Here is a 16,288-nt window from a genome sequence, read left to right on the forward strand (position 1 = left end):
CGATGGAGTCGTGCAACACACGCCCAGCGCGAGTCAGCTGCGTTATAACAAATGTATAACGGAGCCGCTCTCTTACTTTGCTGTAAATTTACGGCGGCACGGGAGCAGAGGCCGCCGCTAATGTATCCTGTAAAGCGCTGATGCCGATGAGTTCATAAACAGCACACCCTGCTCGCAAAATGGGTCACTAGGGCAGCCATTAAGGGCCGCACGGATTAAAGAAAATAAGCAGCCGTTAAAGGAAAACATTAAAAGTCAAATTATGCCGTAAGACTGTCGAGAAAAGCAGTTTTAGTAGGGGAAGAGGAGGGCAGCAACACGGGGTGGGTCGTATTACTCCATAGTTTAGGCTTTTATCGGCCCTGCGTCAGTCGAGCTCTGGTAAGAGGAGCTGTGTTCAAGGCCTTAAAGGTATGAAGTAATCGGAGTCGAGTAGAGATGGCTGATTATGCTAAATGCTCTCTCGTGGATTTGGAGGGCTCTTGGAAGACACGTCACTCCCCCCAAACAGTGAGATCAGCCGTGCGTATAATGGCAGGAAAAATGACTGTTACACGCAGATTTGCATCCATGTCTGTCAGCGAGTACAGGAGCTGAACACGGACGGCATCGTGGGAAATGCCCACTTGCCCCCCCCCCCCCCGTTACATCAGGCAGGAGGAGGGCTGCGTGGGAACTCTGAGAGGAGGCAAAATAATGCTGATCTGGGTACTTCAAGATGTGTAAACTAGATGATTCTGGTCCATTTAACTCAGATGGTGCATCATCACATGTTTTTCCGTTCAGATCTGCCCTTTAGAGTGTTTTAAGAAGTCCAGCAGCAGTAAAGTCACAATGTTTTCTCCCTTTTATACAATCTAATACTGGTGGGTCGGCAATAAGCCCCCGTGATCGAAATCACGATGAAAATATCCTGGCTGCGGAGTGGAAGCGTTATCTTTGTTTCCCACACATCAGGCAAAGATCTTTAACCTGATATTCTACATCAAAAACTAATAATCCATCTCCCGAAAGTTTGTTTTCGGTTGGCTCCAACTGATGGCTTTTCTGACCTCTACTCTCCGACCGGCTGCCATGTGGTCGTTCCCAGTGGGAACGCTGCGCCACCGGACCGGGTTTATCCTCGGCGGGCCGGCCGACAAAGATCCGTTTGGACCCCCTCAGGAGCCGAGAGCGCCTAAAGTTTGGGGGGGGAAAGGAAGTGGAAACCTTTAAAACAGGCTGCATTTCAAAAGCTTTAAATATGCATGTGCTGGAGTAGTTACGCAATTATTTATTTATTCATCTGCATGGACGGTGGGCGCTGGCGTCTCAGAGAAGGTCTCTCAGGGGTCATTGTGATTCTCCTCCTGCCCCCCCCCCCCCCTGCAGCTGCGCGTGCGTCTCCTCTTCGCACCTCCCCTCCGATTTCATCTGCCAATGTCACGCTTGTCTCTGGGTTCACAGCAGCACCTCGCAGGCTCTCCAACACCCCCTCCGTGCGCTCGCTCCTCTTGTGATGACAGAGGGTAACAGAGACACGTGCTGGCAGGGATTTCCAGGAAAGACGAAAGGCAGCACGCAAACCGTTCTCACCAGGGCTTATAAAAAATGCACGCGGGCACGCACGGCCCTTAATTTACACTGCCTACAGAGTACGAGCAGCTTTAGCACCGCGACCAAGAACAAAAGAGTCCTAAGCCAAAAGCAAAATCCTTCAGCTGGGACATATTAGCTTAAAAACACAGATCCGTGCAGAGGATTTTGACGCAGAGCAGTTTAATTCCACACGATGTGGGACAGCGACTCCAAACACCAACACCATGGATCACAGCAGCAGCGCCCACACTGGCAGGTGATAATACCAGTTCGATGAGCCCAAAAAGTGGAGCCGGGTTTCCAGACGCCAGGTCAACAGCGTGGGACAATCGTGTCACCGCAGTGGTGTGTGTGTGTGTGAGCTAACAACTGGTGTGGAAGCAGGCTAAAACGGGACGACTGCAGGTAGGAGTTATATAGAACTGGATTCAATTATCCACCTGAGCCGGATATAAAATGAATAAGTGGTTTGGAAGGTTTTAAAGAGCCGTGAAAGCCCCGCACATGTGGCAATTCCACAGCTCGCCGGCACAGATGGCAAAAAAAAAAAAGGCCATACAGCCTCTGCCACCCCTCAACTAACCTTTTTTTCCCCGTAAAATCGGCACCAGACAAACTCAAATCCTCCAAAACCACAGCGCTCGCCTGGAGTCACTGTTGCAGAGCCACTTCCCACTCACTCATCCGAGCGGAAATAATCCCGTTTTCTGCTAATAACCCAACCTGCGCGCATCTTAACGTTCAATACCAATAAAGGGCGCCTTAACGTCCCAAGGATTCACAGCGGCGTGCCGCTACATCAAATAATGACTCAGCAGATATGAGACTGCAGAGAATCTGCAGCTCTGGATGTTCGGATTTTACGACTCGGACCGTCTGCGGAGGGAGGTTAAACACTCCGGGTCAAACACGGCGGACAGCCCTGACCTCTGCCGCACGCCTTCCTGATATCAGATGATGCACTTCCGTCTGCTGCACGTGGCTCTGCAGCAAAACACCTGGCGTCACATTTCGGATTCCTCTTAAATTTATGGGCTGGGATGGGACGGAACCGGGGAACGCAAAGACATCTACATAAAGTGCCGCATCGCCATCCCAAAGAGGCAGACTTATGTAATCCAACACCTGGGTGTAATAAAGTACAGACCCTTGAACTCCTAAAGTGGGAATAGCTGTCGGTGCATCAGCATTTCGATCCTTTCAGCTCGTTTGTTAACAGACAGGATTTAAGGGCTCCGGCAACGTTATCGGCTGTGGTTGTTAAACAGGAAGGATTAAAAATGCTATACTATATTTAGGCATATTAGCAGTCCTGTGAGGCTCAATAAAAGTCAGAGATGATTTAAAAATAAAGGATTTGGCTGCAGTTACTATTGCGCATTGAGCAGAAGAAAAAGCTGGAGTTAAATCACACCATTGTTCATTTATAGGCCGTTCAGGGGATCCAGCACACTTAACTGGTCCGGTTGCCCCAATATTACCAGTGTCTTGGGAATTTTAAGGGTCTTTCTGACTGAAAGCAGGCAGAATTGTGCCAGCCTGCTCCTGCAGGGCATTAGGATGACGTCCTTTAACTGATCACAGGCAGAACTTTTCTTCTTCAAATCTTTCCTAGGACAATCATGCTAATCAACATGCTAACAACAGCACAGCAGTCTCCAGAAAGAGGTGGGATGTAATCAGTCCAGTAAAAGGCAAAAGTAGTTCCCAGCGTCTGTCTCAAAAACACATCACTGACTAAAGCCATTTATCACTCATTTTTATCTTTGCACATGTCATGATCAGACTTTCCTGAACGTCTCAGACAAACAAAAACCAACACTGGCTTTTACAAACTCATTAGGATCCATTCTGTAGAGAATGGAAACATCTTTACTGTCTTATCGTGACAAAGCTCCATGAAACACGCAGACACGCCACTCTCCTTTTCACACAAACCCCACTGCCCTAACCTTTTGACCCCCCGCGGAGCTCTGTTTAGCTCGGCCAAGAAATCCCAGCCTCTCTCCTCGTCCCGTTTTTCTCTGGCTCATCTTTTCAGTCTCCGGGGAACACCCAGCATACAGACTGCCTCTCCAGCGTCGAGGAGAAACAATGTTACAGGGTTTTTAATTTACCCGAGATCGTGGGAGGGGGGTTGACGTGTGTGAGCCGTGGAGCCACCCTGCGTCGTGTTGACAGGGGTTGTTATTATCACAAACAGGCAGATGTGTGAGGGGGGTCAGATGACAGAATGATGGGGGGGTAGACAGCCAGCAAGGTGGCATACCGATGCAGCCAGGAAGGAGGGGGACACCACGACGCTGCGTTCAGGAGCACGTGTATCACATGCAAAGTGTTGAGTCCTATGGATCCCCCGCTGAGCTTTATTAACATCTGCCACCTTCTCCTCTGATTGCAGGTGTTATAATACAAAAACTAAGGATCAGGAGAGGATTGCCGTCGATTGCTGCGAACCAGCGGCTACAGCTGAACTCAACAGTCCCTCTTTTCTTCTGTGTTTGCAAAAACCTACAAACCGGCTCAATACAGTTGTCAGCAGTGCTCATTTTCAGCTAAATGACTCTGCTATGCTACCATTACGAGTCCAGGCAGAGCCGTAATTCACAGTTAATGCCATAATGATTTAAAAAAGCTGAGAAGAAGCCCAGAAGGCAGGGAGGATACGTGAAATGAGAGTGTATGTCTCACCGACACACCCTCCGCTATATTCCCTTTAATGCATTAGAGTGTCAGGTGGGACGACGTGGCGTGCAGTTACCACGATGATTCATCGGCAACAGGGGAAGCTGGCGAGGACTCCTCCATATCAGATCGATAAAACCTCAGCTAGGCAGAGATTCAACTCCCACGTGAGCAAAACCACAGTGGGAGGAGGAAGGGGGAGCCCTCTGGGTTGTGGGAGAACTCTGAAGGATTGTGGGTACTCAGCCTGCTGTATTACAATGTTTTTATGTAGGTTTTAAAAGGGGGGTGGATCTAAATCTTGGCATCTCGTAGCTCGGCTCAGGAGAAACATTTATCTGATTGCACTTCACAGCAATTTTCCCTTCAGCTTTATATCTGGACCTCTGCAGTCGCTGTGATCTCGAGTCAATTACTGGTTATTTGTTTTAAATGCCAGCCTGGACCGTGACTGAAGGCGCAAACACAAACTCCCTCTCGAGATTGTGTTCATGCTTAATTTAAAGCTGACTAAAGCCTGAAATGGCTTTCCTTTAAATCCTGCTCCTCCAACGTGCTACAGTATGCGAAAACCAGTTAAACTAATGTGAGACCTCGCTATCGTGATCCCAATCCTCTGAGATGGAGATTAGCATATTAAAAATGGCTTTTTTTATTCAATTAAGCACCTCAATTTCCCACATATACATGACAGAGTGAGGTTTGGGCCACATCCATCCATTATGAAAAGACCAACATTTCAATGTAAAATTGAAAAAGAAAAAAAAAAGGAAGGAAGGACATTCAGCATGAAGTTCTACAACCCATTTTCAAGGGTAGTGACACAGCTCCTGGTTCCTGCAGGCACGGACTGAAAAATGCTAAGTCACAGCCTCGGGGTTGGAGAAACCATGCAAGCACAAGCCCGTCGGCCCTGGTGACATAACAGTCCAGGGAACTGCATCAACAAATTAGCTGTTTATTAGAGGGGTCACAACCTCAAAGCCCCCATTATACTCAGCTTAGACAGAAGGGCATTCAAGGAGAACTGCATCGATTTAGAATGAGCCAAAGAACACAACATTCTCCCACACAGACACGCACTGTACCTCTGCGCTCATATTTAAGGCATATTGTTAATCTCTGGAGCTCCTGCCTCGCGCCATTGTAGCAGACGCTCGCGGAAAATGTTTCCCGGCTAAAAACTGTGCAGTTTGAATTCTAATATATGTATTTTGTACGTTTCAATACTCCTGATCCGCTGTGTTCCTGTCGGATCTGCATACCCAGTCACAAAGATGCTGTCAGCCATGCAGCCGCGCGTAGATGTTGCTCAGTCGTCAGGGTAAATATTTCTGAAGTAGTGGACTGGAAATATGGAAATAGAACCGCTCACGTAATCTAAGCTACGTAATAGGCGTATCTGTGACATGTTAGCATCTCTGCCCGGCCCTCCGGCCTCACCTCGGGGCGACACCCACTGGGATGCGTCGATGCCCCGACGCAGCCTTCCGTGGCAGCAACAGACGGTCAGTCAACAACTCGGCTCGCTCAACTCGGGAGGCAGAACACGGAGACGGAGGCCGACTGCTCCCGCTGAGACACGGGGCAGATGACAGCCGGGGCGGTTGCGGGTGAGCTCGGCGCCGAGGAGTGGCAGGATGAATTGTGAAAGCGGCGTTTGGCTTGTGGAAACGGCCTGGGTGTCAGTCAGCGTCAGAACGAATGACAGGTTCAGAAAACGCTGATGCTGGGTTCAGATTTTAATTCAAAAGGAAAAGAAAGAGATCGGGCCCCCTCTCTGTTCCTTAACCTCCTCTGTGAATGTCAGATGTTACTGAAGCTCATTTTATCTCGCACACAGTCTCAAACCCCCAGTGTGGCTGAGATAAGTTCAGCTGCTCGCTTCCGTTTCATATTAACGCGTTTGCCTGCAACAGTGTTTAAAGAGAATGGTGCGTTCAAGACGCAAGCGAAACCCACGGATTAAAGAAAGCTTCCGCTCGCTCTCCACCTGCAGATGTTAAGATTTCTCTGATCATTGGTCATGGTGCTCAACACTGCCCCCCTCCGCCGTCAGCGGTACTGCAAGCTTATTTTTCTCTAACCTTGAGAATAAATGAGCCTTAGAAACAGGGAAAATACACAAGACACAGCGGCTCACAAGGAAAACAGAGACACTTTATGAAAGAAGACAGACTCAAACTGGTGAGTATAAAAGGTTGGGAAGTTGGGAGCCAAATCTTGGTTTTGAAAAGGAAAAGTCCTGAAAATAACATGAATGAGCGTTTCTGGGCTTTCCCATGGCTATTTAGAGTCCAGCCGGACGCTGGAGCCTGGTTGGAGCTCACATTTTTCCATATAAAAACATCTTTCTTTAAGGATTGTTGTAGCCTCATGTTGTGATTTGAATTTTCCCCCAAATGATGACATTTTCAGTCGAGAAATTAAAAAAGAGCAGCCATTCTGCCAGAGCACAGTGCGTGAGAGTTCATTTAAATTAAAGTGAGCAGCTGAAGCAAAATCCACAAGAGCCAAAATAAATATATTTATGACTCCCTCGGCATGTTAGCAGCTAGCATCTGTCAACCTGGCAATTAAAATGAAACGAACAAGGGGAGGAAATCCCTTGGATTAAATTAAAATCATAATATATAATAATTTTCTTAATGCATCCAATCATCCCACACACGGCTGCTTTGATGAGATTTGAGAGTTTTCCTGGGATTCCCGCACGGAAGCACAGAAATCCGGGAAAATTTAGAATAAAGGGAGGCACAAGTGCAACAAATCCAGACCCTCAACCAGACCCTCAACCAGGCACACGAGCCGCTGGATGGTTTAATGACTCCCATCATTGCGGTCAGCTTATTTACCCCCGTCTCCTCCATCATCACCGTGGCGACGCTGTATGTGCACAGGTCTTCCGATTTTCCCACTACAGCAGGACTCAACAATGGGTCTCATCCTGCCCTGGATGCTTTTAAATCAACCACATATTCAAACATTTTATAAATGATCCTGTTATTGGTTGGAGCCGAAGGCTTCTGAAGGGGGGAGGACGGGCCGATCCTCTTGGGCCCTTAAAGATGTTCGATGGGCTGAAATATCACCCTGATGCATTTCAGAACGCATTATTGGCTGCGTCTGCAAACACAGAAGTGTGCGCACCCAGATGATGGGAGAGCAGTGAGGTCGAGCCAGAACCAACACATTATACAGCTTTGAACGCCGGAGGTTTCGATCCTCATCATTAAAGCCCCCCCCCCCAGTTTAAATCTGGAGTGGGAGAGGCAAAAATAGATAGAAACAGTGCGGAGGAGAGGCAGAGGAGGCCCGGTAGAAAATCCATAGCCTGTCTGTTATCCGACTGATAATTGGTTTTCCCCTCTAAGCCCTTCAACCCCTCTCCTACCTACCCCGCCAGCTACCACTGCCCCCCCACCCCCACCCATCCACCCATAACCTGGCACATTCTCAGACTCAGCAATGGAAATGCATCATTTTTCCAGATTCACCCAAATGCCACACCGCGCAACGAGAGCCTGGCAACACCCCCCCCCCCCCACCCCCGGAGGTCTCACTATCAGCGAATGCCCCCCCACTGTTCAGAAACAATAAAAAACTCCCAAACAATGCGTGCATCAACACAAAGGGGGATGAATGCGCACGCAGTCAGACTTCCGCAGTTGTGATTAGCATGAAGTGTGTAATCAGTGAATGGCCTGATTAGCAGGTTACACTACAGAGCAAGACAAAGGCATCCATTTACTCATCCCCTTCAAAAAAAAAGCAAAAAAATGGGGGGGGGGGGGGGGGCTGGGGGTGGAGTCACAAGGGAGAAGCTATAAAAATCCCTTTAGCTGTGCAGTGATGCCAAAAAGGCAGACAAGGAGCAGAGAGACAGGCACACATGTGTACGGCCAGAAGCAAGAAAGATTAATGCACGAATCAACAATACAGAAATACAAGATGGCAAAAGGGAGGGGGGGTAAGAAAGACAGAAAAGACACCAGGGGACATACACGTCACTGTCCACAAAAGGTTGGTGTGTTGGCTGAAGTCTGCAGGGGGGATCTGAGCGTTCACGTTGTCATCATTCTGAACCGCTTAGTCAGCAGAAGTTCCCCCAAAGCAAAGGGTGTCTGTGTGTGTGTGTGTGTGTGTGTGTGAGTCGGAAGAGATCCACTGTCCAGAATCTTCCTGGGCCGATGTGGGAACATTGTTGCCCTTTAGGATATCATCATTCATACCAAGGTGTGCTTTAATACAGGTTGTCAGGAGGTCCAATCACTATCTGACCTGTCCCACGGAAGGGAAGGGAGGGGAGGGGGGGGTCGCCAGGTGTGTGAACATGCATGTACAGCCTGAAGCCAAATACACGCTACACCTTCCCGCCGGCACACAAACACTCTTTGTTCCCTACAAAACTCCCGTTCTGCTAATGTTTTTCCTCATTTGGGGAGTACAGGAGGCTCCTCCCTTGCTGGAAGACGTGTCCTTTCTTTCTTTCCTTCTTTCCCTTCTTGCCAATCTGGCTGTAGGTCCAGAATAATGCGCCACAGGCAAGCTAGAAGAGCTGTTTTTGGAAACACACTGGCCTTTTCTTCAGTCAGTGGAGTCTTATATTTAACCATCATGCATAAACAATCTGCAGAGAAACACAAACCCGGCTGTTTCTCAACGCTGCAGCTCGTTGGAGATAAGTGGGGTCCTGAATTTGGAAGTGGGACGCAAATGAGTCCACACTGGAAGAAGTGGTCTTAATTTTTCATTCAGCAGTTTGAGGGCAGATGAATATTTGATGCCTTTTTAAAAAGGCTCATTCGTCACAGACAGAGGATGAGAATTATGAGGTTCACGGCATGACGGACCTTTGGAGAGGGTCCAGTTCGAGGCTCCAGAAGAAAGAGAAGGCTGGTGATGAGCCATCTAGGAGGAGAGGGGAGGAGACCCAGAGGCAGATGACACTTCAAAATACGCACCCAGCTTTGAAGTTTAGAGTCCGAATCTGTAATTAACTCAAATATACCTGTGCTGAAGTGCAACAGACTGAGATAAAGCTGCAGCTAAACTAGCTTTATGACTGTAAACTCGCCGTTTCTCTCAATAATGTGAGAAACAGAAACGGCAGCAGGCATCTCAATGGCATTGGCAAAGCCCTGTGGGAAATATGGATGTTGTTGGAGACTTCCTGCTCAAGGTAAATTACTTCCTGTTTGCCCTGGGTGAAACAAGACGTCGGCTTTGTTGGGAATTAATCGTGCGGGGAGTTTATCTGGATGTCCAGGTCGGGGATTTCATTTCAAGAGCCCACCAAACACACACATGGTGCCGTCCCGGGCCTCCCAGCATGACGGCGTTAGCATTTCCAGCCCTCTCCGCTCTGCATCTCATCGACTTCAAAAGCAGCGCTTCATTAACGACAGCCATCTATTAGGGAGCTGCGCGCGTGCACGTGCGCGTGTCGCGGTAGATTAGCGCGACGGGCTGGACGTCACAGCTCTCCCTCTCTGCATGGAGCCTCTTTGTCTCCTCCACTTAGAATCAAGATGTTTTCCCCTCCAGGAACTAAAGACAACATGGCCGGGGCCAGAGGTGTTCCACGGCTGCTCGAGGGAGGAGCGAGGAGAAGAAAATCCCAGCAGCCTTACACTCCTGTCATTGATGCCAGATTTGGAAAAGAAAAAAAAAAAGTTGAACTTCCTGATGAGCAACATGGCAAAAACGCAGGAAACATTTGATCGCAGTCCCAGTTGCCCCCAAACGGCCGTGAATCCACCAACATAACGAAGCCGAGCTACCTGCACGACGGGGAAGGGGCGTCTTGATTGGTTTATTACCCCCGGAACACACGAGTTAACGGTAGAGAACAAGTCTGAACCTTTTTTGCGCCGCGCCATAAATCCGTGTTGTGTTTTGGTTTCTATCGGGCCTATTTTCAGCTAACACCCCCCTCCCTCCCTTCACATTTTGCCCTCTTTCTCTGCCGTGAGACGGCCACCACTAGTAAATCACAGGATATCATAGACGGAAGCGCTTTTTACAGGAGCTGCAGATTCCCCAAATTCCCCATTTGCCACCGTCGATAAACGCCAAAGGCCGACCCAGGAGCATGATGGGTAAAATGTGGTGATAACAGATGTAGCATGGAGGGTTGGGAGGAGGGTATTCTGTGATAGGTGAGCAGGGAGGAGACGGTTGGAGAGAGACAGAGACAGAGAGACACACAGAGAGACAGACAGGGGGGGGCGGGGATCATGTAGTGGTGGAAGAGAGAGCCAGAGAAATATACCGAGTGTGAATCCAGGACAACAGATGGAAGGAGAATGACTGACATTTGAGAGGGAAAAACATGGAAAACGACTGAGGGAAGGACAAAAAGTGACATCGGCTTAGAGAGAGAGAGACAGACAGAGAGTGAGCGAGACAGAGAGAGGGCGAGAGATGAAGAGAGACAGACAGGAAGAGAGACAAAGAGAGGGCGAGAGATGAACAGAGAGACAGACAGGAAAAGACAGAGAGAGAGAGACAGAGAGAGACAGAGAGAGAGAGAGAGAGACAGACAGGAAAAGAGAGACAAAGAGAGGGCGAGAGATGAACAGAGGGAGAGACAGAGTCAGCCAGAGAGACAAAGAGAGAGAGGGAGGGAGGGAGAGCGAGAGAGGTTTCTTGGCATTGTACTCCAGCAGAGTTTGGCCTGGACCCTTAAGAATATGCAGCCTCCGAGATTGATCACACACACGCACAGACCCAAATATGCGCACGTGCGCACACACGCTTTATTAGTTTGGCCCCCAGGAAACTCGGTGCAGCGTCGCCAGAGCTGACAGCCAAGGAGTCAATAAATTACTCTGAGCAGCACTTAATATTTGTGCTGCTCAGAGTGACGCAGGATCAGACTCTTTCTGTAGCCATCCCAGAGAAACGGGAACCATTAAAAGGCTATTTATAGCACTCTATATGGTATTGTTCATAAGTTGCTCAAGGGTGGAACAATTAATCACACAATGATCTTAATGGCAACTCGGACGAGTGCGATACCCAATTAACGTAAAACCTGTCTGGGAAAAAAAAACAGCCTGAATTTCCATTAAAATTCCATCAAAACTGTAGCCAACAGTTATTTAATATCATAAAATACGCGTCCATGCTAATGGAATGGACGCATAGCGCGAGCGGCGCCCTCCGTGGTTGACCTTTAACCTGTAGCGGCTGTCCTGACCGCCACAGGCTCTTGGACATTTACGCTCAAAATGATGATGATGTCTTGGTTTCCAGAAAGTGAGCTAAAGTGCCGCGGCGGCTTGAAAAAGCTCTCAGAGGTTTCCTTCTTCATTCTGAATAAACGAGACTGAAACCGGTCAATGCGCGACACTCCCGGAGCCCCCTGCTGTGAGCTACAAAGCTAGCTTCATAGCGCTAGCAGAGGAAGTCACCAGGACGTAGATGTCAGCGAAGAGTGCCTGCGAGGACGCCAATTAAAACCGAGGAAGGTTTTAGGTCTGCGCCTCCCCTGGGGGGTCACTCTGCTCCGCTGAAAGGTTACGTGTCTCCAGAAGAAGGCAGGTAAACAGCCGGCGTGCCGAGGGAATGGGCGTCGACGGATCGGCCATCCGCGCTGCCACTCGTGCGCTGTAATCGCGTGGACTTTCGGCCGCCATCGTTCTCCTCGCCGGTTGTCACGCGCACAGAACAGTCTCATTTCTCAGTTAGTTGTCGTCAGGGTCGCCTGTTCCTCGCCGCTAACCTGGCGGCGCCTCTTAATGCAGATAAATGGAAACCGTGGAGCGCAGCAGTGCGACCCAGTCCGAGTGGGTTCAGATCATTAATAAGAACTCCGGCTCCTCCAGCACCATTAAGCAGCAGTTAGCATTTGATTAATGCTAATTACAGTGCTGAAAACACCATGTTTGTAATACAGGCAGCGTCACTTCAATAAAATATAAGATCTTTTCTCCGTTTACCCAAGAGATCCACTTAAAAACCGACCACGTGAGTGTTTTCCTCGCACCAATGAGAAGAGGAGAGGAACCATAAATGAGATGAGATTACCCAGTATTGATTTTCCAGCGTGCGCTCTGACTGGCCGGTGACGACACCCTCTGTTTATGTCCGTGTTCATGTCCCACTTGGCGGTTTAGGGCCATTCTTTCCCTGAACGGCGGAACCTCATGACTTTGGAATGCTACGAGCGGCTCAGAGGCCTTAAGATGGGAAAGTATGCGCCGGTTTCCCGGCGATGGCTCCCGTGGCGTTGTCCCGCCTCCGCCGTGGGTCTGTTAGAATTATTTCCTCTGCTATCGCAATTGGGGGAACTGGTCGGTAATCAGTTCTGCAGGAAGTCAAATAAAAGGGAATTTTTGGTTCGTCCTCCTGTCTCGGACTTCTCACACCGGGGACATCATCGGACCGGCACCGATGTCGCGCCTCGTCCAACCTCGATCCAACCGGAGCTTCTAGCTCCGACCTCGGGTCATTGCGCAACAGTGATGCTCCACAAAGGTCAGAGGGCCTGAAGTCGTGAGGGGTGGTCCTCCAGACGTGTCAAATGTCTCGGCAACACGCGCAGCACAAGCTAGGACAGACGACAGACGACAGACAACAGACAACAGACAACAGACAACCTACAACCTACAACCTACAACCTGTGGAAAGAACAAGCGATGACAGGAAACCACCAGCGAGTTGACAAAGGAAGCCGAGCGCCGCAAGGTCTCCGCAGCTTTCTCAGTTCTGCCCTCTCCAACTGACTTCAGTGCTGATGGGACGACCGCAGCCTCACAGTATCGCCTTTACAAAACCTCCTCCGGCACCTTCTTGCTAGGGAGAAACCTGCGCCGGACCCCTGTGCCCGAGGGCCCGGGGCAGGGCTCCTCCCATGTAGCCTTTGAACTCCTAATCACCTGCCGCGGCCTCGCCTTCGAGACAGAGAGGGTGGCGCTGGAGGGCTGGGGGAGGCCGGGCGGTGGGAGGGGGGGCAACAAGACCCTCGGCGGTTGTTCCAAACGACCTCCGGAAGTTCTGAGGTGTTCGAACGCGAGAAAATCCGACCCACAAACAGCGAAACAGGATCGGCGCGTGACGGTTCAAAAACCCTGTTTGGTGAAGTAAATAGTCCCTCTGCTTTGCTTCAAACATGTTGCAACGTTGCGGAATGCTTCAAAAACACCTGCCCGGAACATTCCAGGGGTTAAGTTGGAACAGGTGATCCCGGCATCCACTTTTCCTCCCCTCCCCGGTGAGGCTGCAGCCGACGTTCAAGGAATTCGAGAGGCGAGAAATGCTGTGAAACGGAACGGTGACACTGCATCAGCACAAAGCCCGGCCCGGCCGTGTGCTCGCACCAGCGCCGCTGAGCTCTTCTGCTTTTATTCCTTCTGCTCTGCGGCGTCCTGCTTTCAAAATCCTCAACTTGGTCCATGTTTATTTCACAACCGGTGGCACAAACTGCAGAGAGAAAGGTTTTTTGGGGTTTTTTTTGCTGTCGGTGCACGCTAAGGCCCTCCAGACTTAACTTTTTTGGTCAAAACTGCCGCGTTCAAGGTCAAAGGGTGAATGCAAAGGAGCCTTCCGTGATCTGAAACAAGATGAGCAAATAGGACGCACCGAGGGGACGAGGCAGGTACAACAAAAACCCATGTTTCTGAATATTTTCTGGGACAGAACCCAACAAACGCTGAGCTTCCCTGCAGCCAAAGAGAACATCGTGCACGCCAGATGTCAGCCCGGAGCCCAGCGCGGCGTGGACCCGCACACATGCTCAGGCTGTGCAGGACTTCCTTCTGTCTTTAGGTGCACGTTGCTTCACATCGCACTATTTGTGACTTTGCATAACAGACTTCCTTGTCTGTCTGTTCCTCTCCTGTGATGCACCACGTTGCAAATGCAGCTCTTTCCCCATCCCCGGGGCCAAATGCTGCTCATTTTGTTGTGAATATCTTTGATAATGTGCAACAAGGTCCGTTTGACCGTCACTGACCTATGATGAAGCTAAATTATGCCTCATTTTGCGGCATGGAAACCACTCCAGGAATCCCCCCGCCTGCACTCGGGGTTCTCCCGGATCTGTGGCCATGTAAGCGGCTTCTTACCTCAGGAGGTTGGGTAAAGGGATGGAACCGGAGCCCGAGCCCAGAATCTTCTTTTTCCCACTTAACAATTTCTCCACCAGGGCGACGTTCCCGGTCCGGGCGGCTTCCAGAAGCTCCTGCTCCTTCCCCATCCCGGACACAAGTTTGCAACGACAGGATGATTAAAAATCCCACAGCTCTCCCATATATCCCCGTCTCCTCTCTGCCCTTATTTCAGCGTCCGGGTCGGTGGAGCATCTCAGTGCGCGCTGCCGCTGCTGGTCCGTGGTGTTTTCGGCGTCACTGATGCTGCAGAGCGGCTTCGATGTGCTGTCCAACCTCCGTCCATTCGCACCGGCGCAGCTCCGTAACGTGCAGCGGTGCGCGCCCGCTCAGGCTGCCGCCTCCCCCGGTGCTCACCTCTGGAGGAAGCGCGCAGCGGGAAGCGAAGGAACCACCGGTAAAGTGACGAGCCAAGATGAAGACAAACTCCCCCCGCGTTCACAAAGTGGCTCCGAACTAAAGTGAAACACACGCGCAAAACAGGTGGACGGTGGGAGAACCCAGGAGCGGCTCCGCACTGGCGACGAATCCTCCACCGAACCTTCCACACTGGCCGCCGGTGTTGGTCTGAGCTGACGGCCCGACACACGGGCGTCAAGCTGCTAGCTGGACATGACGGCTAACTTCCTGTCATCGGTTTAAAAATAAAAGCATTCAGTGGTGACGTTCCAAAACGAGGGCCAAACATTTTAAAATTACCGCTTTAAAAAAAACAAAAAAAAACATTAAGTTACCTAAACGTATATTTTACGTGCAAAACCCCAAAAAGTACGTTTATTTATTTGAATTTACTTGAACATCTGAACTTTGCATCCCAACTAATACGATAGCTAATTTACTTTTTTAATTTAAAGCTACATATGGAGAAACATTTTACCTTGTATTAAAAGTGTTATCACTGGATAAGGCTAGGGAAAATTTCTAGACTATTTTATTCCTACCTGATGTTGGCGTCATACGAACCGGATCTGCGGTTTAATTTGAAATCCCCGTCGCCATTTTCCGCCGTTCCTCTTTCTGCCTTGACGTGCAGCCGTACTGTACAGCCTCCTGGGTGTGGGTGACGACCACAAGCCCATCAGAAAGCGTCCCCTTTGTTGGCGTCTGGAAAAACTCACATACAGCGAAGGCCACCTGCGGTGCCAGCGGTGTCGCGTTCAAATGGGTCCGTAATTCCACCTATATCGCAAATGCGCAGTTCCGCCCCAGAGAAACAGGTGAGCGCTTCCACGGCTCTGAATGGAGGTTAAAGAAAGAACAAAACCAAACCCAAAAATCCGTTTTGTTACATTTACGTGACGCCCTCCCTCTCTCTGGTGTATGCTTGGACCCGCCAGATAAACGAAATTTTAAAATACAAAACATTTGACATTTTTTTTATTTATTTGCCAAATCACTTAAGCTACACGTTTTTATCAAAAAACAAATGTGCACAATTTTTCTCGCTCAATACATTTTTCAATGTTCCCTTCATATTCTGTGTCTGTTTAGTAATTTTACTACTTTTATATCATTCTGTTTAACTGGGACATGGGCACAACATTTTGCACCTTCCACATGATGGAGTGGGAATAAATAATCTCTGAATCATTAATCATGTTCCCAGCGATGCTTCCATAAACAGGCCCCCGCCGTGAGGTGGCCATCATCGCAGAAACATTAAGCTCTAGTATGTAAACAGGCTTCGTTTCAGCAGCACCAGAGCAGAACACTCCTCACACTTAATGTCCTTCTAGGACTCACTGCGCCATTCCAGCTGTAAAATGACATGACCATTTATGTGCACAAGGCCTCTCCTGCACACACGTTAACCGTTGCCCTTTACTTTTTTTGTAACTCCTCTTATATCGGAGCAATTTAAGCCTCAAAAAACCTGATATGAAAGAGTACTTCCTGGCAAAAGCTGCCCA

The 16,288-nt window shown here is 49.5% G+C and overlaps 1 protein-coding gene across 5 annotated transcripts in view; it reads right to left on the bottom strand.

Annotated features, from left to right (window-relative positions):
- anks1b (ankyrin repeat and sterile alpha motif domain containing 1B) overlaps window positions 1–14,952 on the bottom strand; it is a 91,009-nt gene extending 76,057 nt beyond the window's left edge. For 4 of the 5 annotated variants that reach the window (XM_057022060.1, XM_057022059.1, XM_057022058.1 and 1 more), the window contains exon 1: window positions 14,337–14,950. In XM_057022060.1, coding sequence (XP_056878040.1) covers window positions 14,337–14,467 — 131 coding nt within the window. In that variant the 5' untranslated portion in view covers window positions 14,468–14,950. Of the gene's footprint in view, window positions 1–14,336 lie in introns of all 5 variants that reach the window. The other variant, XM_057022061.1, reaches the window with a different exon arrangement.
- Between the last annotated feature and the right edge of the window lie 1,336 nt (window positions 14,953–16,288).

The sequence above is a fragment of the Takifugu flavidus genome, chromosome 22, assembly GCF_003711565.1.
Source record: "Takifugu flavidus isolate HTHZ2018 chromosome 22, ASM371156v2, whole genome shotgun sequence".
In the NCBI taxonomy this organism is placed as follows: Eukaryota; Metazoa; Chordata; class Actinopteri; order Tetraodontiformes; family Tetraodontidae; genus Takifugu; species Takifugu flavidus.